The sequence below is a fragment of the Nicotiana sylvestris genome, chromosome 1 (genome assembly GCF_000393655.2).
Source record: "Nicotiana sylvestris chromosome 1, ASM39365v2, whole genome shotgun sequence".
Classification (NCBI taxonomy): domain Eukaryota; kingdom Viridiplantae; phylum Streptophyta; class Magnoliopsida; order Solanales; family Solanaceae; genus Nicotiana; species Nicotiana sylvestris.
The window spans coordinates 46,412,635-46,436,334 of NC_091057.1; the positions used below are offsets into that span (position 1 = coordinate 46,412,635).

Consider the following 23,700-nt stretch of genomic DNA (forward strand, 5'->3'; position numbering starts at 1 on the left):
ATGTTACGATGTGATTCTAGTGCCGAAAACCCCAGACAACTTGCTAGTTTCTCTTTCTACTTCATGTAGCTTCGTTGGGGGAATGATTTTTGATGGAGAAAGACTATGTTTCGTGGTTCTACTCAGTCCAAGGTGAGTTTATGCTTCTCCTTCCATTATCTATGCTTGTACGAGTTGTAACTCGTCCGTAAAGAGTAGACCTAGCAAGTTTCGAATGAGTGGTATGTTGTTTGTTGTTGCATCACTGTTGGCTAGTTGTGAACTTATTTTAAAGTTGAATTGATGTCTTATTTATAGGATAAGAGTCTTAATTATTTACTGTTGGTTGTGTTGCTCAATTTGAAAGAAAAAACAAGTCGAAACATGTTTTAATAAACCGAAAAATCAATTTTGAGTTGTTGAATTGTGAGACTGTTTTGTGGGCTGTTTCGTGTTGCTTTTGGGTTGTCTATTTTGCTACTGTTTTTATAGAGTTTGGGAGGATAAAGAGTGTGGATAAACACCACATAATGGCAGGGTGGTTGGCTGGTCGTTCGTCATTACATTTTTTAGGTTGTTGGACACTACTTTGGTTGTCGTTTTATGTATGGAGTGATTAGGGTGTGTAGGCAGTTTTGTGGTATATTGTGATGGAGATAAGGTTGGGACATGATGCATACATGTTGTTATTGTTGTGTTCTTGCTGTTGTTGGTACATGGTATTGGAGGAGGGCCTTGTTATAGGGGAGATGCTGCCAAATTTACGTAAACAAGCTACTAGTTTAAGTTACGGACTTAGCCTTTACTCAGCACTGATTTTGAATCTCCTTATGTTGTGGTAGATTGAGTTGAGTTGTTTGAAGAATAGCATAGAAGGTATTAAGGACTCAACGGAGTTAAGGTATGTTAAGGCTATCCCTTTTTTCTTTTGGCATGATCTATATGACATGAACGAAACGAGCAAATACACAACTTCCATAAATTACTCTATTCATAGAAATGCTAGAGATGTGTATGTTCTTATCCTCCCATAAGTCTTATTATTATATCATCTGTTCATGGGTCTCAGAAAAATACGTATTTGATAAAGTTTATCCGAAAGTCATATTGAGTTTTATGGCATTCCGAAAAAATCTTATTAACGTATTTCTTATGCATTTCATGCATTTATACATGTACATTTATCCATGACTCAGACGACGTTATATACGCGTATATATGTATATATATGTATATGGGTTATGGAAAAGGCTATGGCGTTATATATGCACCACCACTTGATCAGCTGGTATATGTTGACGATTTTGCCCAAAGTGGCCGAGATGATATGATGGGATGCCCTCAGAGGCTGGATGATATTATGAATACATGTACCTATGCACGACATGACATTCATACGCATATGCATGACATTATAAGTATTTCATGATTTACAGAGTTATCTAGACTTACAGGTTGAGTCATTTACTTTATATTTTTTTCATTTCTTTTATGTACTTATTTAGGTGCCTTACATACTCGGTACATTATTCGTACTGACGTCCTTTTTGCCTGGGGACGATGCGTTTCATGCCCGCAGGTCCTGATAGACAGGTCGAGAGTCCTCCAAGTAGGCTGTCAGCTCAATGGAAGGTGTTGGTGCGCTCCATTTGCTCCGGAGTTAATTCTTTGTTTAGTATGATTAGTATATGTATTGATTGGTATGGCGGGACTCTGTCCCGACCTTTTTGACATTATGTATTCTTAGAGTCTTGTACACAGATGTCATGTATACGGATACTTGTAGGGCCTTGTCGGCCTATGTTTCGAGTATGTAAAGAACCATTCCGGCCTTATAGGCCTGTACTTCATATGTATAAGTTTGTATTCCATCATGCTTTACTCCGGTTCATTTACCTATGATAGAATGATATAAAATATACGTTATGTTGGTACTCGGTTGAGTAAGGTACCGGGTTCCCGTCGCGGCCCATCGGTTTGGGACGTGACAAAAGTGGTATCAGAGCAGTTCTATCCTAGGGAATCTACAACCCGTGTCTAGTAGAGTCTTGTTTATGGGTGTGTCGTGCACCACACTTATAAGTAGGAGGCTACAGGGCATTTAGGATTGTCACTCTTTCTTCTTACTCTAGATTGTGTGGTAGAGCTCAGTTGTAAAAATTCAAGTTTTTAACTCCTATTTTATTCGTAATAAGACGATACTACATCCTGAAAGAAGGTTGGAAAGAGAGATAGTTGTGGAAGAGCTGAGTCAGAGGAATTTGATTTTTGTATGGTGACGATAAGTAAATGTGAGGTCTTTAGCAGATCATGGGTGTACTGAAATATGTATGCTTCTTGATAAGAAGCCTTAAGGCAAGAATGCCTATCCATATTTATGGTGAAGGACAATGAGAGATTAAGAAGATAAATACAAGTTTCAACAAGCAAAAGAAGCAAGATGAAGAAGGGTACGAGGATCCCAGTTAATGAAGGTTAACAACGTTATAATTCAGGCAGAGGAACATAAGCTTTTTGAGTTACATTCAATAGTAACAGAGGTATGTACAATTGGTCACACCCATTTCAGTTATGCCCTGTGGGGGCTAACAGGTATAGTTAAGAGAAGGACGGGATATCAAGATCCAGCTGGGGTTAGGGTAACCCAAATTGGTGAATGGATTGCTTAAGGTAGTTGACATTGTCGAAGGATATTGCAAATGTGCTAATAGATCTCCTTGTGAGACATCTAGATGGTGCATTCTAGAATATTATAATTAGATGTGAATACTAGCATGATCAGGGATAAATATTACCTTAGTGTGGCTCACGTCCCTAGTAGAGCGAGAACGTTAAGCAACCCGAAGAGCCACTAAATAGAGCAAAGGGAGCTAAAATCAAAAGAATGTCTTATTCGAGTTTTCAGAATAAAGTGATAGACATAAATGTTAGCGGGAAATAAGAAAAGAGTTAATAAAGCATTATGAGTAAGATATACGAATGACAATGGTAGATCAAAAGATGACAATATTACAAAATCTATAGTCAAGTGAAGGAAGAGACGAGAGGTGGTAGGCCTTAAGACAACAAAAGAGTATAGGCCATAAAGTCATATCCTCATTTCAAGAAGTAAGTTCGTGACTCTAACGTGATTGCCAAGAGGAAAAGCTAGACCCCAGAATAATAGAGATTAGTATGGGCTGGTGAACAAGATAAAGTAAACATGAATTAGGGATTTAGTGATTTGATAATAGTCGACATCATAAGAATTTCATATTTTGTTCCGGCAATAATAGAATGGACAATAAAAGAAGATTCATGAGGAATTCTGAGAATGGTCATTCAGGAAGACGCTTCCCTAAAACAAGCAATGTAAGCAAAGTTTAGCTTAAAGAACTATGTGTGCCAGTTACACTAGGTGTCACTCTCGTGAGTAAGGAATTTCATTATCCTTGGTACAAAAGGATTACCAGGAGGCGAGTAAGGGTCATCGACAGTATGAAAGGACGCCGAAGATGAAGAGGTAAAACATCTATAGGTAGGACGTCATAGCTCCAATTCTCAGTACTCCCCTAAAGGGTGAATATGGTGTGATGTGGCGTTAAGTAAGAATTAAGTGATTCTAGTAATTATAGAATGGTAAAGGAAGAATGCGACAAAAATGAGATTGCACTTATTCAAAGCCTACATGTATGCTGCAATTCCAGAACATTATGCAAACACAACGTCAAGGAGAGAAAGTAAGGGTCCCTGCCCGAGATGTTATTGATAGATAAGGAGCCACTGCGAGACACAAGTTAAGACAAAGAAAATAACTCAAGAAAGATTACGCAGAATATTGATATAAGAATGGGCCAACGAGTAGTTAGTAAGTTGATTCAGGAAGGGCCTAGTTATTGCTAGACAAAAAGGATACAGACAAATCAATAGATTGTGCAAGATAAACAGAATGAACCCCAACATGGGAAATTCAGTCCCACGGATATGACATCATGACCTTGGGAAATATTCAGATAGGACATCATGACCTTGGAAAATATTCAGATAGGAGTTGGGATAGTAAAAGGTACCATATGAGTATTGCGGAAATAAAAGAGAATGTCACTGCGAAAGCAATCAAAATATTAGTTCAGAAGCAACCCTACAAGCACAAGGGCGTGGAGGTAAGTAACTACGGATAATTAGAGGCGAGGAAGAACGCCAAAAATTCCATCGGGTATACGATGTAATAAGCTCGCATCCTTACAAGAGTCAGAGGGTCCTCCCTAAGTACTACAATGGGAGACTAGCTGAGGAAATACTGCAACCTAAATATAGTAACTCGAAGGAGAAATTGTCATGTTAAAGCAGTCTCACAACCGAAGGTAATATTCGAGACCATATGAGTTGCACAAGAATTCCGGCATGTGTGGGAATTAAGATAAGCTAAGTATGCACGCAACAAGGGGGCAGAAAGACCATGAAAAGTAATAGCTTACGTTTAAAGAAAACTGAGAAAGAACGAAAGGAATCATTCGATCAATGATCAAGAGTTAGCTACGTTATGATCGCACTTAAGATTTTGGAGTATTATCCATGCAGCATATATGTTGACATCATACAACCGTAGAAGGCTTCGGTATAAGTTAAAGAAAGGATTAAGCCCATGAAAACAAGAAGAGCAGATGGTTTTTCTGAGTTATACAAAGCTTACTATAACATGAATGAACTCAAAGGAGTCTAAGACTAATAGCATTTAGAAGAGATGGAATGTTGCCCTGGTAATAGAATGAGGGTGTAATTGTAATAGATAAAGGATGACGTTTGGGCCTTTGATTGAGTAATGATCTGACGAAGAAAAGAAAGGGATCTCATGAATTGGACAGGATTAAAATACCCACGCAAGGTGAATCAACAATGGATGGATAAAAGTTATAAAGTATGAGATGAGGTTAGGCCGTCATTATTAAGATGAACAGTAATGTGGAAACATTAAAGGACATAGATTTATACATATTGGATAAGCAATGAAAGTAACCTAGAATTTGGTAGCAGACCTCAATAACGAGAAATCGAGGTAAGAATTATGGTATAGTATGACCTGCTTAGATGTAGTAAAGTCATATAAATGGATAACCGGGTCTATGAAATAAGATATAGCAATATTCGTAAGTTCAACAAAGTACCGAGCGAAGAACTTCAGTATACCCATAGATGCCCAGAGGGACAACATATCAAGCTCTATATATATTTACAACGTGAGACCTAGAGATTGGCTAAAAACTGGAGAAAAATGAGAGAAGAGTCGCATAGGCGCACATACAAGGAAAAAGTCGTACAGGCTGTATGACAAAAGGTAGCAACGGTTACAAGATTGGAAGGGGTCTGACCACAAGTCGTGGTATGAGAAAGAGGACTAGAGGGGGGAATTCCCTAGACTTTGGATTTATTCAAAGAAGAGTTGCCTACATGGATAGAAGAGTATTAAAGTGTTCGCAAGAGCTATGGGTTATGAGAATGATAAGTGCATCAATCAACATTCGAGGACGAATGTTCCAAAGGGGGGAATGATGTTACACCCCATATTTTCGTACATTAGAGTATCTGTAAGTCAATTGATGTAAGCTTAGAAATGAGATCAACTTTGAAAGTACGTAAATTAAGTTAATCATTTTACAATGGAGGTTACAAATATTTAAGATCATGAATATCAAGTACTAAGAGGGTTTGAAGGCTTCGAAGCTAAATGAATTGAAGAAAATAAGTTTCGTCAAAAGTCGACAAGTTGGGAATGTTATAACATGTACTTTTAGGGTGAGACTAGGGTGATTAACCTTATAAGGAGATTATGTTATGAGTTATTTTAGTTGTATGATAGTCGTGTGTCATGTTTTGAAGTTAAGAAAGTTGTGAAACAAAAGTTGGAAAAGGTGATCACAAGTTACATGCATAAATATGGTGAAAATTAGGTCAAATGTAGATGAGTATTTTTCCCAATGTACTTGTAATTACGGGATGATCTACCTATAAAATTGAAGATTTACGAGTCTAGTTTTCAACGGATTAAACCATTCATTGATACAATATTTGAGTAGAAAGATATTCATATTTTTGCGAGACTGCGCAAAATGGTAGGTGACAAGTAGGTGCATCACCTACTTGCCAAAAGGAGAGGCCACAATTAAAAGCCCTAAAGTCGGCCAAGAGGGGTGTTTTAAGGACATATTAACTCATTTCATTCACTTATTTCTCAAACCAAAAAATCAGATTGAACCCCTGCACCTCCTCCCCAAAAATCCCACACAAACACTAGGTTATTTCAGATGTTACGATGTGATTCTAGTGCCGAAAACCCCGGACAACTTGCTAGTTTCTCTTTCCCCTTCATGTAGCTTCGTTGGGAGAATGATTTTTGATGGATAAGGACTAGGTTTCGTGGTTCTACTCAGTCCAAAATGAGTTTATGCTTCTCCTTCCATTATCTATGCTTGTACAAATTATAACTCGTCCGTAAAGACTAGACCTAGCGAGTTTCGAATGAGTGGTATGTTGTTTGTTGTTGCATCACTGTTGGCTGGTTGTGAACTTATTTTTAAGTTGAATTTATGGCTGATTTATAGGATAAGAGTCTTAATTATGTACTGTTGGTTGTGTTTCTCAATTTGAAAGAAAAGACAAGTAAACATGTTTTAGTAAACCGAAAAATCAATTTTGAGTTGTTGAATTGTGGACTGTTTTGTGTTGTTGTTGGGTTGTCTATTTTGCTACTGTTTTTATGGAGTTTGGGAGGATAAAGAGTGTGGATAAACACCACATAATGGCAGGGTGGTTGGCTGGTCGTTCGTCGTTACATTTTTTAGGTTGTTGGACACTACTTTGGTTGTCGTTTTATGTATGGAGTGATTAGGGTGTGTAGACAGTTTTGTGGTATATTGTGATGGAGATAAGGTTGGGACATGATGCATACATGTGGTTATTGTTGTGTTCTTGATGTTGTTGGTACATGGTATTGGAGGAGGGCCTTGTTATAGGGGAGATGCTGCCAAATTTACGTAAATAAGCTACTAGTTTAAGTTACGGACTTAGCCTTTACTCAACACTGATTTTGAATTTCCTTATGTTGTGGTAGATTGAGTTGAGTTGTTTGAAGAATAGCATAGAAGGTATTAAGGACTCAACGGAGTTAAGGTATGTTAAGGCTATCCCTTTTTTCTTTTGGCATGATCTATATGACATGAACGAAACGAGCAAATACACAACTTCCATAAATTACTCTATTAGTAGAAATGCTAGAGATGTGTATGTTCTTATCCTCCCATAAGTCTTATTATTCTATCGTCTGTTCATGGATCTCAGAAAAATACGTATTTGATAAAGTTTATCCGAAAGTCATATTGAGTTTTATGCATTCCGAGAAAATCTTATTAACGTATTTCTTATGCATTTCATGCATTTATACATGTACATTGACCCATGACTCAGACGGCATTATATACGCATATATATATGTATATATATGTATATGAGTTATGGGAAAAGGTTATGGCGTTATATATGCACCACCACCTGATCAGCTGGTATATGTTGACGATTTTACCCACAGTGGCCGAGATGATATGATGGAATGCCCTCAGAGGCTGGATGATATTATGAATACATGTACTTATGCATGACATGATATTCATACGCATATGCATGACATTATAAGTATTTCACAATTTACAGAGTTAATCTAGACTTACAGGTTGAGTCATTTACTCTATATTTCTTCCATGTCTTTTACGTACTTATTTAGGTGCGTTACACACTCGGCACATTATTCGTACTGACGTCCCTTTTGCCTGGGGACGTTGCGTTTCATGCCCGCAGGTCTTGATAGACAGGTCGAGAGTCCTCCAAGTAGGCTGTCAGCTCAGTGAAAGGGTTGGTGCGCTCCATTTGCTCCGGAGTTGCTTCTTTGGTCAATATGATTAGTACATGTATTGATTGGTATGGCGGGACCCTGTCCCGACCTTTATGACATTAAGTATTCTTAGAGGCTTGTAGACAGATGTCATGTATACGGATACTTGTATGGCCTTGTTGGCTTATGTTTCGAGTATGTAAAGAATCATGCCGGCCTTACAGGCCCGTACTTCATATGTATAAGTTTGTATTCCCTCATGCTTTACTCCGGTTTACTTACCTATAGAATGATATGAAAAATACGTTATGTTGGTACTCGGTTGAGTAAGGTACCGGGTGCCCGTCGCGGCCCATCGGTTTAGGTCGTGATAATTTACTTCCTAACATCAAATAAATGAGAAAGGTTGTAGTAGGTTAATAGCTGATGAAAATAGTCTAATTATTATGAATCTTCTGAATACCAAAGTGGATCTGGAAACTAATTTGGGATTGGGAATTGATGGATATATTCACTTGATATAAATTACAAAAACATTATCTCTGGTTGTGCATAACGTAGTGTCAAACAGACCTCAAAATAGTGGTGATATTGTGTATAGATGATTCAACCACATGGCAACATTCTCGACTTGTAAAATTAATTGTGATTTACTTCCATTGGTCTGCATACCATGAAATGGCCAACAATTTCGAGACAGTAAGCTTGTAATCATTGGTTAAGGTTTTAGGCTTTTAGCTACTTATCACTCCATTAGAACAAAACCATTTTGTCATTTCCCAATTAGGGAGATCGCTAGTCCTTTACTTTAAACATTGTCTTTTTGTCATATTTGTTCCAGAACTTGATATGCAATATTGCAGGATTTGCAGTCAACATACAACATTGTGATTTGAAGATAGTCTAACAAAATCTGTAGTTCATCGGGTGAACTATGTCGTAGGCATATGGCAGTCTGAAAAGTCAGTGTTTAGTTCTTCCAAGAACGAGCCAATATTGATAATTAATACTTGAAGTCTAAAATATATGTACATAATCCTATCAGAACTAATATACAAAATATCATGATATATTCTAAACGTGGAATGGTTTCCGAGGTGTTGGAGATCGATTCTCCAGTGACTGCAATCTTTGTTTTAAATGAAAAACTTCAACCTGCAAAAGGAAAGGGTATTCCATGATTAATTACAATGTCATTGTATAAGACGAACTGAACTGCCAAGAAAGCAACATCAAGCATAAAAACAATTGAATCTCTCCGGTATCTGCTTATGATGTAACTGTAATAAGTCACATGATTAGAAGAAAACTAATAAATTTCCAAGTTGTCATCTAAGATGTAGAGAGCAATTATACATACGGAAAAAACCAATTGCATAGTTTGAGTGGTAAATCTCAATTAAAGCAGTCGTATCCTAAAGGTGTAAAGTTGATCTTCACCAGGTCCTTCCGCATCCCCTTCCCCTTACCCAATCACCCCCCCACCCCCAAAAAAAGAACTAAATGATAAATAATGTTAATTTGCTTATGCTTCCTCTATTGTCTAGTCTTAGGTTTGTGATCATACCTGCAACTGGAAAGCTCTTGCTCTTTCTCCAGCAAGGACTCCCCTTGTTGTATGCAGTTCCTGCATCCAATGTGTAGACATTAAACTTAGTAAGAGTGGGCTGAAAAGTTTGGCTCAGACATGCTAGGTATGGATAAACCAATAAAACCGCTTTCTATACCTTCTGGGTATCATCGAGAACTGCCTTGAGGAAAGCCACATCATGCTCAAGCCTGACATTATCGGAGTGGACAATGTTGGATAAGCTATTAGCCTCTTCCTGAGCCAATTCAACACTAGCTAGCTTTTCTTTAAGCAACTCCACCTCCTTTACAGTGTCACCCATCCTTTTTTCCATGTCCTGTTTACTCTTCAGAGCAGAAGATAAATTTTTCTCTGCTGCTTCACGGTTAGCCAATGCAGCTGCCAGCTGTCCTTCTAGAATTTCGTTCTTTCTCATTAGGGCAGAAAGTTTGGCTTCATACTGCTGACAAGCACCTGATGAAGCTGTTAATCCAGCTTTATAATCACTTTCTTGGAAGACAAAATCATCAGTGTCTTGAAAAAAGTTTCCACTTGCTTGTCTGTAATGATTAGGCAAATGTCCAGATTCAGTAATAGTAGACATCTCCTCTGTAACAATTTTTCCTCCACTGCTGCTTGTTTTGATGCCTACATCAAGTTGTTTAGCTCCTTGTTCCTTCGATTTGAAGATGAATGAAGCATCAGTTTGAATCAAAAACACGACGTCAAGTAAACTTCAGAACATCACTTGATTGAAAAATACAAATCTCTCATTGTCGTATCATATAGCCCACTTAATTTAAAAAAAATTACTAGCAGCAAATCTCCTGAATTAAAAACACCTCGCAACAGAAATTTCAATGTTCAACAGATAACATGTTGTCATCAAGAGAGAGCTAGGATATTCAGGGACTTCGGACAAAATTGACCAAAAAGTCCAAATTCTTTCCTATCTAATTCAACCAACAAATCATCTCAATCCTAACCAGTATCCTATTTCATAGCCCTGTCCATAGAAAATCCAAATATAGAACACTTCGTTGGATAGGTCATATATACCCATCGATCTACTCAGGGCGGTGAGATTGTGAAGAGTGAAATACCAGAATAGTTGCTTTAGTTTACCTGTGAAGGACTTTCATCACCTGAAGTCTTAGGTATCTTTGCACCGGCGTCTTCATCATTGGAAAATTGCTTGCGAAGCGAGACATTACCAGACACAGAACTAGGATCAACGAGTAAAGACTCTGACAACGATTTTCTGCCAGAGCCATGATGCTCAACCGCAGAGGCTAAATTCTGTCTCGCTATAGAATCCACATGGGAGGTAGAAGTACCATTAATTGGCTGAGAAGCAGCAGGCCCAGTAGATGCCAAACGATTCCCATATAGCAAGTTCCCAGCAGCTTTACTTAAACTTGATCTGCGACCCATTGACAATTCATTTCTTTCCATAATGAGTACCTCAACCTGTAAAAGAATGACTAGATGAGGCAAAGCAAACACTTTGTATATGGGAAATTTGATTCTACGAATATAATTATGTCAACGCTAGCTAAAGATTATTATAATGCAAAAGTTCTGGTTTCCATGTCACCTCATTTGATGGATCTTTCTTGAAACCACCAAAAGCCACAAGAAAATCCCTTTCCTTATGCTGCACAAGGACGAGGCTGAATCCCTGGCATTCATACAAATGTTAAAAATATACTTACACGTGCCATCATGCAGCACAACCTAGAGCTGCATATAATTTTGTTAAAGTACAGGTTCGACCACCAGATCGTAGGTGCACTGTTTAATATAGCACACGATGAAGTCCTTAACAACCCTTTTGCTTTAGAAAAGTTTTACATAAACAAAAAAATTTGCCCTACGGTTAAAATATTTAATTTACATTTGAAAGCAAACCGTTTGTTTTTGCTAATAATTTAACAAAAACCAACCAAAATATTCTTCTAATTTTTTTTGAAACACTAACCCAAAGTCCAAACACATATTTTCAAAATCATTTCCAAAACTTAGACAAAAACAGAATTGGGATTGTAGTTAGTCAGAGGCGGCAATACTGAAGGCAGCGGGTGCACCCACAGCCGTCAACGAGGTGTATATATAGTTGAAAAGTTAAGGAAAATACAGATTTATACATAATCTGAACCCATTGTAAAAGAAAAGTAGTGAATGCAGTGATTTTCACACATTTTGATCCACCCATGAGTCCAGTGGTTGCAGCTCCAGACTGCACCACTTATGTGCAGGTTCCTATCCCTCTAAAGGCCCTTCCTTCTTCTGTCTTCTCCTGCCCCACTCTTCTATCTTCTCTCCCATAGCCTATGGACTACTCTCGAAAAACTAGGAACTTGAGTGCTATAAAAATGGTACTTCCTTTTCTATGAATACAAGAAAACAACCTTTTTGATGAAAAAATACAAGAAAATATGTAAGTTAGCTAGTTACATATTCAATGATATTTGATACAAATTCTAATGATTGTACTTTCACATGCAATGACAAAGCATGGCAAGATCTTTTTGCTAAGGTTCACAACATATCAAAATACTTGAGAATTTAAAAAACATTATGAGTTAATTGACGTGAAAAATCCAAACACAGCAGCAGAAGGCAAGAACATACTGTGAGTTGACTGACATAAAAGTTCATAGGCAAAATGGCAAAAGGCAGATGCATGTATTAAGATTGTGAGACAGTGAAAACTGAAATGGACCTTGTTAGTTGTGATAGAAGATGCTGGTGAAGCAACAGCAACAGACCATTCAAGTTTTAGAACATCAAATATTAGAGTCTCGGCATGTCCTGAAGGAACGAAGTATAGTTAAGTAACAAGAATGGAAACAAATGCAAGAAGGAGAAACATAAATTGAAAAATTCAGAAAGCTTAAGTACAAAATAGGTTCCTATTAAATGCATTTCTTTATTGAGAGTATATCCTAGAATCAAAAGGTGATGAACCAGAAAGCTGCAGTTATTAGCTATTACGACATACTTCTTTTCCTGCTACCACCCCCAGCAATATACCATTTAGTTCCACAGAGCACTCCACAAGAACCAGCTCTAGGTGACGGATGGAATCCCCGTATTTTAATTCTTGACCATGCCATCTGAGGTGAACATGAAAATCTAGCATTACAATGTTACATACAAAAGCAATATGCATTCATTCAGGGAAAGAACAGGTGAAGATTTTATTCCACAAACCGTCTCAAAATCAAGCGTGTACAGGTCATTTAACGTCCTAGACTTTGATGATCCACCAAAAATCAGGAGCAATTTATCATCATAGAGGGCAGCCACATGGTTTGATCTTGGTGATGGGCCTGTTCCCCTGCATGCATGCGCTAGTAATCAAGAAATAGACCTGATAATGCCACCATTTTGTAGAGTTAATGGCCCAAGGAGCAGGAACATTAGTAATGATATGAATGATATATCCTTTAGCAACTCACGTGCAATGAAGCGGCAGCCATGTCAAGGATTTAAGATCAAACATGTGTAGATCATTTAGCTTCCTCCTCTTTGCATCTTCACCCCCAAATAAAATCAAAACTGAACTTGCTCTAAGAACACTATGACCACTACGCGCAACCTGTCCATTGAATTGGCCAGTTACAAAAAAACAAAACTAGAGATGTTGCATTGCAGGTATCCACAACAAACTAAAGTGAAATCTTTACCATTTTCCTACCATTTCCTTTTATCTTTAAGAGTAAGACAGTTACCTCATGTAAAGGAGAAATATTATAGAAATCTACTTCACTGGACTTGGTGAGACGTGGTGCAGAAATAACTATTACACTTTCTTTTTGATAATGGATACATTGGAGTCTGCTTTAATCGTATTAGGTATTAAACTTGTTAGTTTGGTAGTTAACTAGTATTAAATAACCTTAATCCCATATATATTAGGAGTAGGACATGTATTTTATATATATATATATAGGGCTTATTGTATCATTGTTAAGATATGTGAATAATATCATATTTTCTCCCGTGCATTCTCACATGGTATCAGAGCAATTGTGAGAGATTTATCGCTGTGCATAAATTCCAGCGATTCCGGGAAGAAAAATCAGTCACCGGAAGCCTTTTTCCGGCGACTTTTTCAAGGTTGTTTGCGTCTGCGTTGTCTCTGTCAGTGTTGTGCAAAATCCAACACTACCACAAGAGTCACCACGGTCCGGCGACCAAACCCCAGAAAAATCTCCGGCAGCAGCCTCTCCACGCGCCCCCGCGCGCCACGAGAAGCTCACGCGCCGACGCATACAGCATCTTCCGGCCATTTTTTGAAAAAGTTTCTTCAGAACAGTTGGGTCGTCTACCAATTCCGACCCCACCCATACCGTTTTCGTTTGATTCTGACCACTTTGAGTTTTTCCGGCGACTATACTAATTTTTCCGGCAAAAACAGTGTCTCCTTCGTCTGTTTCAGCGAGTTTTCAATTGATTCTTTCTGTTATTTGGTGATAATTTTATAGACCTCACTTCAATCCAACGATGTCTTTGGGAGTCGATGCTTTCGGGTCTAAAAACCCGGGCTCTGGCAGTTTCGGTGTTATGATTACCTCAGAACCTTTAATGGGAAGTTCAAACTAATTAGCTTGGGCCTCGCCTGTCGAGTTGTGGTGTAAAGGTCAAGGTGTTCAAGATCATTTAATCAAGAAGTCTAGCGCAAGAGATGAAAAGGCCAAAGCACTTTGGGAGAAGATCGATGCTCAATTATGCAGTATTTTGTGGCGATCTATTGATTCCAAGTTGATGCCCTTGTTTCGTCCATTCCAGACATATTATTTGGTTTGGGAAAAGGCTCGCACTTTATACACTAATAACATATCTCGTTTCTATGATGTGATATCGCGGATAACAAATTTAAAGAAACATGAATTAGATATGTCTACTTACTTGGGACAAGTACAGGCAGTCATGGAGGAATTTGAGAAGTTGATGCCAATTTCTGCTAGTGTTGAAAAGCAGCAAGAGCAGCGACAAAAGATATTTCTAGTTCTTACTCTTGCTGGACTTCCTAATGATCTTGACTCAGTACGCGATCAGATTTTGGCTAGTCCGACTGTCCCCACAGTTGATGAATTATTCTCTCGATTACTTCGCCTTGCTGTAGCACCAAGTCACCCAGTGAGCTCATCACAGACACTTGACTCGTCTGTTCTCGTATCCCAGTCCGTGGACAATCGGGCATCTCAAACTATGGAGAATAGACGAAGATGAGGTCGTTTTGGAAGATCTAGACCCAAGTGCTCTTATTGTCATAAACTTGGACACACTCGTGACGTGTGCTATTCTTTACATGGTCGTCCACCCAAAAATGCTTATGTTGCTCAGACCGAGACTACAGGTAACCAGGGATTTTCTTTATCTGAAGGGGAGTATAATGAGTTCCTTCAGTATCGAGCAAGTAAGCAGACATCTCCACAAGTAGCCTCTGTTGCTCAAACTGATACTTCTGTTGCTGGTAATTCTTTTGCTTGTGTTTCCCAGTCTAGTACTCTTGGACAATCGGTTGTGGACTCAGCCGCTTCTGATCATATCTCTGGTAATAAATCACTTTTGTCAAATATTGCGTATTCACAATCTCTTCCCACTGTTACTTTAGCCAATGAGTCTCAAACTAAAGAAAAAGGAGTTGGACAAGCGAATCCCCTACCCTTTGTCACTCTAGATTCCGTTGTTTATGTCCCTAGCTGTCCTTTTAATCTTGCATTTGTTAGTCGTTTGACTCGTGCCCTCCATTGTGGTATATATTTTATTGATGATTCTTTTATTATGCAGGACCGCAGTACGGGACAGACGATTGGAACATGACTTGAATCAGAAGGCCTTTACTACCTTAACTCACTCAATTCCTCCAAGGCATGTCTAGTTACAAAATCCTCCGGACCTAATTCACAGACGTTTAGGACATCCAAGCTTATCCAAGCTTCAGAAGATGATGCCTAGTTTGTCTAGTTTATCTACATTAGAGTGTGAGTCATGTCGGCTCGGGAAACATACCCGAACCTCCTTTCCTCGTAGTATTGAGAGTCATGCAGAGTCTGTTTTTTCTTTAGTTCATTCTGATATATGGGGTCCTAGTAGAGTCAGTTCAACCTTGGGATTTCGTTATTTTGTTAGTTTCATTGATGATCATTCAAGATGTACTTAGATTTTCTTAATGAAAGATCGTTCTGAGTTGTTTTCTATATTCCAGAATTTTTGTGCTGAAATTAAAAATCAATTTGGTGTTTCTATTCGCAATTTTCGCAGTGATAATGCCTTAGAATATTTATCCTCTCAATTTCAGCAGTTTATGACTTCTCAAAGAATTATTCATCAGACCTCTTGTCCTTATACCCCTCAGCAAAATGGGGTTGCAGAGAGAAAGAATAGGCACATCATTGAGACTGCTCGCACACTTCTCATTGAATCTCATGTTCCGTTGCGTTTTTGGGGCGATGCAGTTCTCACAGCTTGTTATTTGGTTAATCGGATGCCTTCATCTCCCATCCAGAATCAGATTCCGTATGCAGTATTGTTTCCCCAATCACCCTTATACTCTGTTCCTCCTCATGTTTTTGGGAGCACTTGTTTCGTTCATAACTTAGCCCCTGGGAAAGATAAGTTAGCTCCTTGTGCTCTCAAGTGTGTCTTCCTTGGTTATTCTCGTGTTCAAAAGGGATATCGTTGTTACTTACCTGATCTTCCTAGGTCTTTATGTCATCTGACGTCACATTTTTTGAGTCTAAACCTTTCTTTATCTCTTCTGACCACCTTGATATATCTGAGGTCTTACCTATACCGACCTTTAAGGAGCTTACTATAGCTCCTCCTTCATCTTCCGCCACAGAAGTCTTACCCATTCCAACCGTTGGGGAGTCTAGTGTGGCTCCTCCTAGATTCCCCGCCACAGGAACACCACTCTTGACATATTATCGTCGTCCGCACCCAGCAATAGGCCTAGCTAATTCACGTCCTGCACCTGACCCTGCTCCTACTGCGGACTTATCTCTTCCTAGTACACCGATTGCACTTCGGAAAGGTATACGGATCACACTTCCTAATCCCCATTATGTCGGTTTAAGTTATCATCGTTTGTCATCACCCTATTATGCTTTTATATCTTCTTTGTCCTCTGTTTCCATCCCTAGGTCTCCAGTTGAAGCATTGTCTCATCCAGGATGGCGACAGGCTATGACTGACGAGATGTCTGCTTTACATACGAGTGGTACTTGGTAGCTCGTTCCTCTTCCTTCAAGTAAATCTACTGTTGGTTCTCGCTGGGTATATGCAGTCAAGGTTGGTCCGGATGGCAAGATTGATCGCCTTAAGGCCCGTCTTGTTGCCAAGGGATATACTCAGATATTTGGGCTCGATTACAGTGATACCTTCTCTCTCGTGGCTAAGGTAGCATCAGTCCGCCTTTTTCTATCCATGACCGCAGTTCGCCATTGGCCTCTCTATCAGCTGGACATTAAGAATGCCTTTTTACAAGGTGACCTTGAGGATGAAGTTTATATGGAGCAACCACCTGAGTTTGTTGCTCGGGGGGAGTCTTGTGGCCTTGTATGTCGCTTGCGCCGGTCACTTTATGGTCTAAAGCAGTCTCCTCGAGCCTGGTTTGGTAAGTTCAGCACAGTTATCCAGGAGCTTGGCATGACTCGGAGAGAAGCTGATCACTTTGTGTTTTATCGGCACTCTGCTTCGAGTCTCTATATTTATCTGGTGGTCTATATTGATGATATTGTTATTACCGGCAATGATCAGGATGATATTACTAAATTGAAGCAACATCTCTCTCAACACTTTCAGACTAAGAACCTGGGAAAACTAAAGTATTTTCTGGGTGTTGAGGTCGCTCAGTCTAGCTCAGGTATTGTGATAGCACAACGGAAGTATGCCTTAGGCATTCTTGAGGAGACAAGAATGACAGGTTGTAGACCGATTGACACTCTGATGGATTCGAATTCTAAACTTCTGCCAGGATAGGGGGAGCCGCTTAGCGATCCTGCAAGATATAGGCGACTGGTTGGTAAATTAAATTATCTCACAGTGACTAGACCTGACATTTCCTTTCCTGTGAGTGTTGTAAGTCAGTTTATGGATTCTCCCTGTGATAGCCACCTGGATGCAGTTGTCCGCATTCTTCGGTATATAAAATCGGCTCCAGGCAAAGGGTTAATTATTTGAGGATCGAGGTCATGAGCAGATCGTTGGTTACTCAGATGCTGCTTGGGCAAGATCACCTTCTGACAGACGTTCTACGTCTGGATGTTGTGTTTTAGTAGGAGGCAATTTGGTGTCTTGGAAGAGCAAGAAACAAAATGTCAATCTAATGCAGAAGCAGAATATCGAGCAATGGCTATGGCAACATGTGAGCTAATTTGGATCAAACAATTGCTCAAGGAGTTGAAATTTGGTGACATCAGCCGGATGAAACTTGTGTGCGATAATCAAGCTGCCCTTCATATTGCATCAAATCCGGTATTCCATGAGAGGACTAAACACATTGAGATTGATAGTCACTTCATCAAAGAAAAGATACTCTCAGGAGATATTGCTACAAAATTTGTGAAGTCGAATGATCAGCTTGCTGATATTTTCACCAAGTCCCTCACTGGTCCTCGTATTAGTTATATATGTAACAAGCTCGGTACATATGATTTATATGCACCAGCTTGAGGGAGAGTGTTAGTTTGATAGTTAAATAGTAGTAAATAACCTTAATCCCATATGTATTAGGAGTAAGACATGTATTATATATATATATATATATATATATAGGGCTCATTGTATCATTGTTAAGATATGTGAATAATATCATATTTTCTCCCGTGCATTCTCACATGAGCTGAGCTATCAGTCCTCTGAAGTGAATATCACAAAGTAGAAAAGGATTTGCACAATCAGATTGCACAAGAGGACATGAAACTTTACCGGAACATCTCCTTTAGCTTCCAGAAGTGACCAGCATTCAGTTTCAGTGTCAAATGCCCAGACTACAAAAGACAATTTCGAAAGAAGTATATTGTGGAAAGCACAGTTGGAATAGATAGAAACACCGTAGAATTATAAGAAAATGAACCTGAGACTTTTTCACTTGCAGGGTCAGTTTTCCCTCCAACCATAAGAATCTTTTTCCCCCATTGAACCTGGGAAATAACAGATAAAGTTTCTGATGAATAGTACTCCAACACGACATCCGTAGCATCATAAAAGGATACATCAATGAGATTAACAATAATATTGCATTATAAGATCAGAACAGCAAACATCAGCCCTACCATAAAAGTAAAACATGTATTCAAGTACTGATATCAAATATCGTTGTGATCAGACATTTCGGACTATATTCATGTATATGTTCTCCAAACACCCAATACACTCCCTCTTCCATTATGTTTGCCCTGCTAGCTATTTTAAGCTATTTCAAAAATGATTTCTTTCCTAAAATGTAAAATCAACGATTTACACACCCTCTGCATCATGCGATTATAATAACTATTCCTTTTAGAAAGTGGCATTGGGGCCAGCTTAGGTTAACCTGAACTAATCTGTCAGGCAGCCTACCACAACCCACAAACACATGTACTGGATAAACCTACTCATCAAGGTTGGAGCAGATGGACTCACACTGCGTGTCGTAGTTGGATTCGAACCTGGAATCCCCAAGTTTGTTATTCCTATACCTCAACCACTCAAAGATATTCTTTTGCAGACCATTTTCCATCTATTATTTTGACGTCTTCCTACCCAAACTCAGATATACCACCTATCCAAACTTTCTTCTGTTAATCTCCGTGACAACTATATCAACTAAAATAGGATAGAGGAAATATCACACAGACAACATTTTAGAAAAGTGAACTTCAGTTTTTTTTTACCTTTTGTCAAATTAATAGATAAATAACATTTTCACATAGGAAGCTTTTTAAGTTGCTTTAACTAGGTATTATCTAGGTCATTGTGTGTTTCCATTAGCAGGTTCTCAAAACCTACAAACTCTCGCTTGAAAGAGACATATCACCGAGACATGGTACATCTCTATATCCATTACAGTTTCTTGACAAGTAAAATCTAAAAAGGAAGCAACAGAATAGACTAGAAGAGTTGGAGTAAAGGTTACCAAAGCATGGCCCTTGCACGCTGGGATCTTTAGAGGAAGACTAGTGGGCGAGAGGTAGAGCTTTGATGAAGCTGTTGTCCAGGAAAAGCTATCAAAATTTAGAACCTGAAAAGAAAATGAATGCAAGCCATTGGTATCAAGTATGCCACCTAAGAAGCAAGTTGCACGATACTAATGATTGAGACTCGTCTCAATTACAATCTAATTATTTCCCCCTTTTCAAGGATCAACACAGATGCTGAACTTTTTTCTTGTGACTTAAATGATCCGCGAGAAAAAAGAAAGGTTTCCATGATATTGAAAATCTCTCCAAGAAACCAAGACAAAGATGCTTCTTCTTACTATTGGGCACGGAGATTTAAGTCATATCTCTGTCTATTTATGTCTTTTATTCTACACTTCTCTTCCTGGTATGTGTGTTTCCTTCAAAATCTAACTTCTAAATTCAACATATCTTCTTGTTTCCTTCAAAATCTAACTTCTAAATTCAACGTATCTTCTTTAATATTGTAATTTCTTACTTATCAACCAAAAAATGTTTGATGTTGATCTTTAGTGAAAGTTAGCCTTCGAACTCCATAGTGAAATCGAACATTTTCTCGTTTGAATCGCGAGAAAAGATCAATATTTATGTTTAAATTTCTAGGCAGGAGTCATCAAACTTGAGATAAGGAAACTAAAGGAACAACCACCATTTTACCTGAACATCTTCTAACAATCGGCTACCAGTTTCTCCACCGACAACCACCATTTTGTTTCCAACAACAGCTGCTGCATGCTGCTCAGCAAGAGAAAGATGTTTAAGTTCTAAAGCATTGCAATTTTAATAACATGTGATATCTGAAAATAGTCGGTTACATTGAAGCGAGGTGTAGGTTTTTCTCCAGCTATAGAAAGAAGCATCCAATTTTCTGTGCCACCTGAAGCACAGTTGTTAAACTCCGGTGCACCTGATGAGCATTGACAGCTCTTTTCTTCAGAATCATTATTACTGTGAGGAACAGCTTCACCCTGTCATTCATAAAGAGCTTTAACTTCATGCTTCTCTTATGCAACAGAAGGAAAAGTTACAATAGAGGTCTTACACTGGAATTGCTAAAACGTTTAGGGTGCCTCATCGGACTTCTAGTTCCTTGAGGTGAGCTCAACCTAAGTAAAACAGTGACGAGCTCAGACAAATATAACTAGGATATGGTTCAGAAGGCATAGGATTCTGTAACATTCTTTGCTATATTGAGGATACTCATATCCTTAAGAAGTCCAGCACGTGAGTGAGAGATGAAAAAGCCTCGAGTATCAATAGAAGGATTTTGGCAATTTAGGTACACAAGGACTTCATATCACTGTTATAAGGTATACAGCATGTCAAAATTGTACTAGAGATTGCAATGGCATCTTACACATGAAAATCTGAAATGGACGTGCAATTTGTTCAGAGGATTTATTTTAGACAACCCAAACTAGTTTGGGATTGAGGCGTATGTCAAATGAATAACACACTCAGTACCTGATCTTTTACTAATGCAATTCATAGTTTTCCAAGAAGGATCAAAGCTACATCTCTTAGAAAAAGCTCATGGCCTACTTAATTAACCCATCGAAACTTAACATAGCAGAGATCTGCTAAACATCTCCAAACTCCCTATTTTGAGGAGAAAATCCTCAGCTCTTTTGCCATTACAACTGACTCTAAACAAGGAGAAGACTATGGACTTAGCCTAGTCCATTGCGAAAATACCTTAAACAGCAACCCGTTAAATTATTACTTAGTTCTAGAAACCAAATAAAACTAACTTTAACACGTTGATAATTTCTTAAACTAAGCGTCATACACATGCTGTATGTATATTTTCACCTTATCTTGGTGAGATTAAATAAAGACTCTTGACTTCTAAAAAAACAAAATTTCTTTTGAAATTAAAATATGCATAATCTCCGGAGTATATTGCCATAAAAGCAATCCTAAACACTAAAGAGCAATCTTTCAAGGAAACTTAAGCACACCAGTACACACACACACACACAAAAATAGTGCACAAAAATACACACATTGTAGGTACACATATGGTTTCTAGGCATTAATAAGCATTCCATTACCTCCCGAGCTTCATTCGCCGTTTCGAGAACCCAAACATTTTGTTAAGCAACTAACACCACTTCAAATCACCCAAACCTTCAAAAAACACAAAACATAGCTACATTTTCTTAAAAAAGAAAGCTCAGTTATTGAAGCATTTAAGAAAAATATCAACATTATAACTGCACATTATACAGAAATCGAAAACTCATCTCCGAAGAAAAAAGGAAGAAAACTAGGTTTAAATATCTCCAAAAGTATAGATTATTAAACTTAGGATTTTGTTCCTCTGCAAATGTATATGTACACATACCTGAATGAGTATCAATAAGTAGGTGTATAGATACAGAAATGTGTATGTCGGTACAACTGTGGAGTAGTGCGTGTGTTAGCAATTTCTCCTCACAAATGTATAGGTACGCACTTGTATCTATAGGTCAATGTATAGACACAGAAATGGTGTATGTATAGGTTGCAGTTGAAATGTGCGTATTTTAGCAAATTTCTACTTCACAAATGTACATGTACACTGAAATTGACTGAAGAGTGTGAAATATAGCGTTTCTCTCTCCACAAATGTTGTATACATACATACATTTTACTGTGAGGTGAAAATGCAGAAGTGGCGCATTTTAGCATTTCGTTCGTTTGTGTCAGTACGTGCAATTACGTAAACCATTGCCGTGTGGATGCTAAGATGCACTGTGGGTGTTGGTGATTGAGTTTTGGGTAAGAGCGAGTCGATGAGCATTTATTGCGAGAAAAAGAAGTGGGTCCAGTGGGCCCCACTTTTGTTTCTTGGAACATCTTTGATAAGCAAAGATTCCGATCCATCCCAACTTTACACATGTGTCAGATTATTTGAGTTGTTGGGCTGGATATGGGGTACACCAGTGGCCCAGCCCAGAATTTTAGGTTAGTTCCTATATTAGAATGGCCTTTTAAAAAAAGAAATTTTTACCTCTTGTAGCAAAGGTATAAATTTTATTTATTTTAAATAAATATCCTTTTAAAAAATTATATTTCATAGCTATCTTTTGATTTTTATAGCCAAATATCTATTTATGGTCACCTCCTACCCTTAAGCCATAAAATACGCTTTGTATTATTTTTCTCTCTCATTCTATCAGATTTTTCTCCACGCACTCTCTCTCAACTCTAGTCTTTCTCCATGAAAATTTCTCTTGTTTTAACGAATCAGACCTCATGGCCTACTTCGGATACCAGCTTCAGATCTCATGCTCGGCGTTGATAAATTAGTCTCACCGTCGGATTTATGGCCTAGTTCTCATGTTAATTGGAAGATTCTAGCAGCGCAGGCCGCCGACATCCGGATTCTCCGACCACGGCCTTTAACTTTCGTGTGCCGGCCTTTTGAGGATCTTTTAGATGCGTTTTTTCTACCGTTTGCAGCTGCATATTTAGCCCAACTAACATAGTGCCTCCTCGCAAATCGTTTTCCTCCGGCTCTTCCTTTAACAAAGGCACAATTTCTATTGACGGCAGTGGAGATGGGCCCACACCTTCAGCGTCAGTTACACGTTGCCAAATATTTTGAATTGTAAATTTGTAAAAAATTATCTTATCAGTTTGGTGTCGGCGTCGGTGGCAGTGTAATAGTGGCAAACAAGAAAAAGTACTTGAATTGAGCTGATATAATACATATGTCTTTCATTGTATTTTAATGTATTTCGTTGTATTCTATGTATTTTATTGTATTCATTGTCTTTTTTTCATTGTATTTCAATGTATCTCGCTATATTCCATGTATTTCATTGTATTCACTGTCTCGCTATATTCCATGAATGTATTCATATATTTTTTTAATTAATATAATTTATATATTTAGATGTATTTATGTATTCAGATTTATAATTTAGTTTATTGAGTTATATTAGGAGTCTATTTGTGTTAATTGATTCACTTTCCGTTTAAAAATAGCTGAATAGACCACGATTTACGCTATTTACGTTACTGTATTCACAAATACATATCGTGAATATAGTCGAATACAATAATCTGTCTAGCTGTAATCCCCTATTTCACACTGTGAATACAGTCGAATACAATAATCTGTCTAG

At 38.2% G+C, this 23,700-nt stretch overlaps 1 protein-coding gene across 2 annotated transcripts; it reads right to left on the reverse strand.

Moving 5' to 3' along the window:
* Positions 1 to 8,642: 8,642 nt before the first annotated feature.
* LOC104211878 (protein GLUTELIN PRECURSOR ACCUMULATION 3) lies at positions 8,643 to 22,313 on the reverse strand. Of its 2 annotated transcripts, XM_070151214.1 has the most exons (17): positions 21,933 to 22,313; positions 21,640 to 21,715; positions 20,628 to 20,691; positions 20,401 to 20,553; positions 20,243 to 20,320; positions 19,543 to 19,647; positions 18,502 to 18,568; positions 18,354 to 18,415; positions 12,875 to 13,014; positions 12,627 to 12,753; positions 12,415 to 12,529; positions 12,136 to 12,224; positions 11,008 to 11,091; positions 10,536 to 10,880; positions 9,568 to 10,086; positions 9,408 to 9,467; positions 8,643 to 8,995 (listed from the first exon to the last, which is right to left on the reverse strand). In XM_070151214.1, exons 2-17 carry the CDS (start codon positions 21,675 to 21,677, stop codon positions 8,915 to 8,917), a joined length of 2,127 nt encoding a protein of 708 aa, XP_070007315.1. In that variant the 5' UTR covers positions 21,678 to 21,715; positions 21,933 to 22,313; the 3' UTR covers positions 8,643 to 8,914. The 2 variants fall into 2 exon arrangements, with proteins under 2 accessions (XP_070007315.1, XP_070007349.1); XM_070151248.1 differs by lacking the exon at positions 21,933 to 22,313 and having other exon boundaries at positions 21,640 to 21,892.
* Between the last annotated feature and the right edge of the window lie 1,387 nt (positions 22,314 to 23,700).

Bases quoted from the DNA above. Each gene is read 5' to 3' on its own strand.
- LOC104211878 (XM_070151214.1), bottom strand. From the start codon at position 21,677: ATGTTTGGGTTCTCGAAACGGCGAATGAAGCTCGGGAG. The intron at 13,015-18,353 runs GTAAAGTTTCAT...TTCAATGGACAG, and splicing joins AAGCTAAAGGAGATGTTCCG to GTTGCGCGTAGTGGTCATAG. The intron at 10,881-11,007 runs GTGACATGGAAA...ATTCTTTTACAG, and splicing joins AGAAAGATCCATCAAATGAG to GTTGAGGTACTCATTATGGA.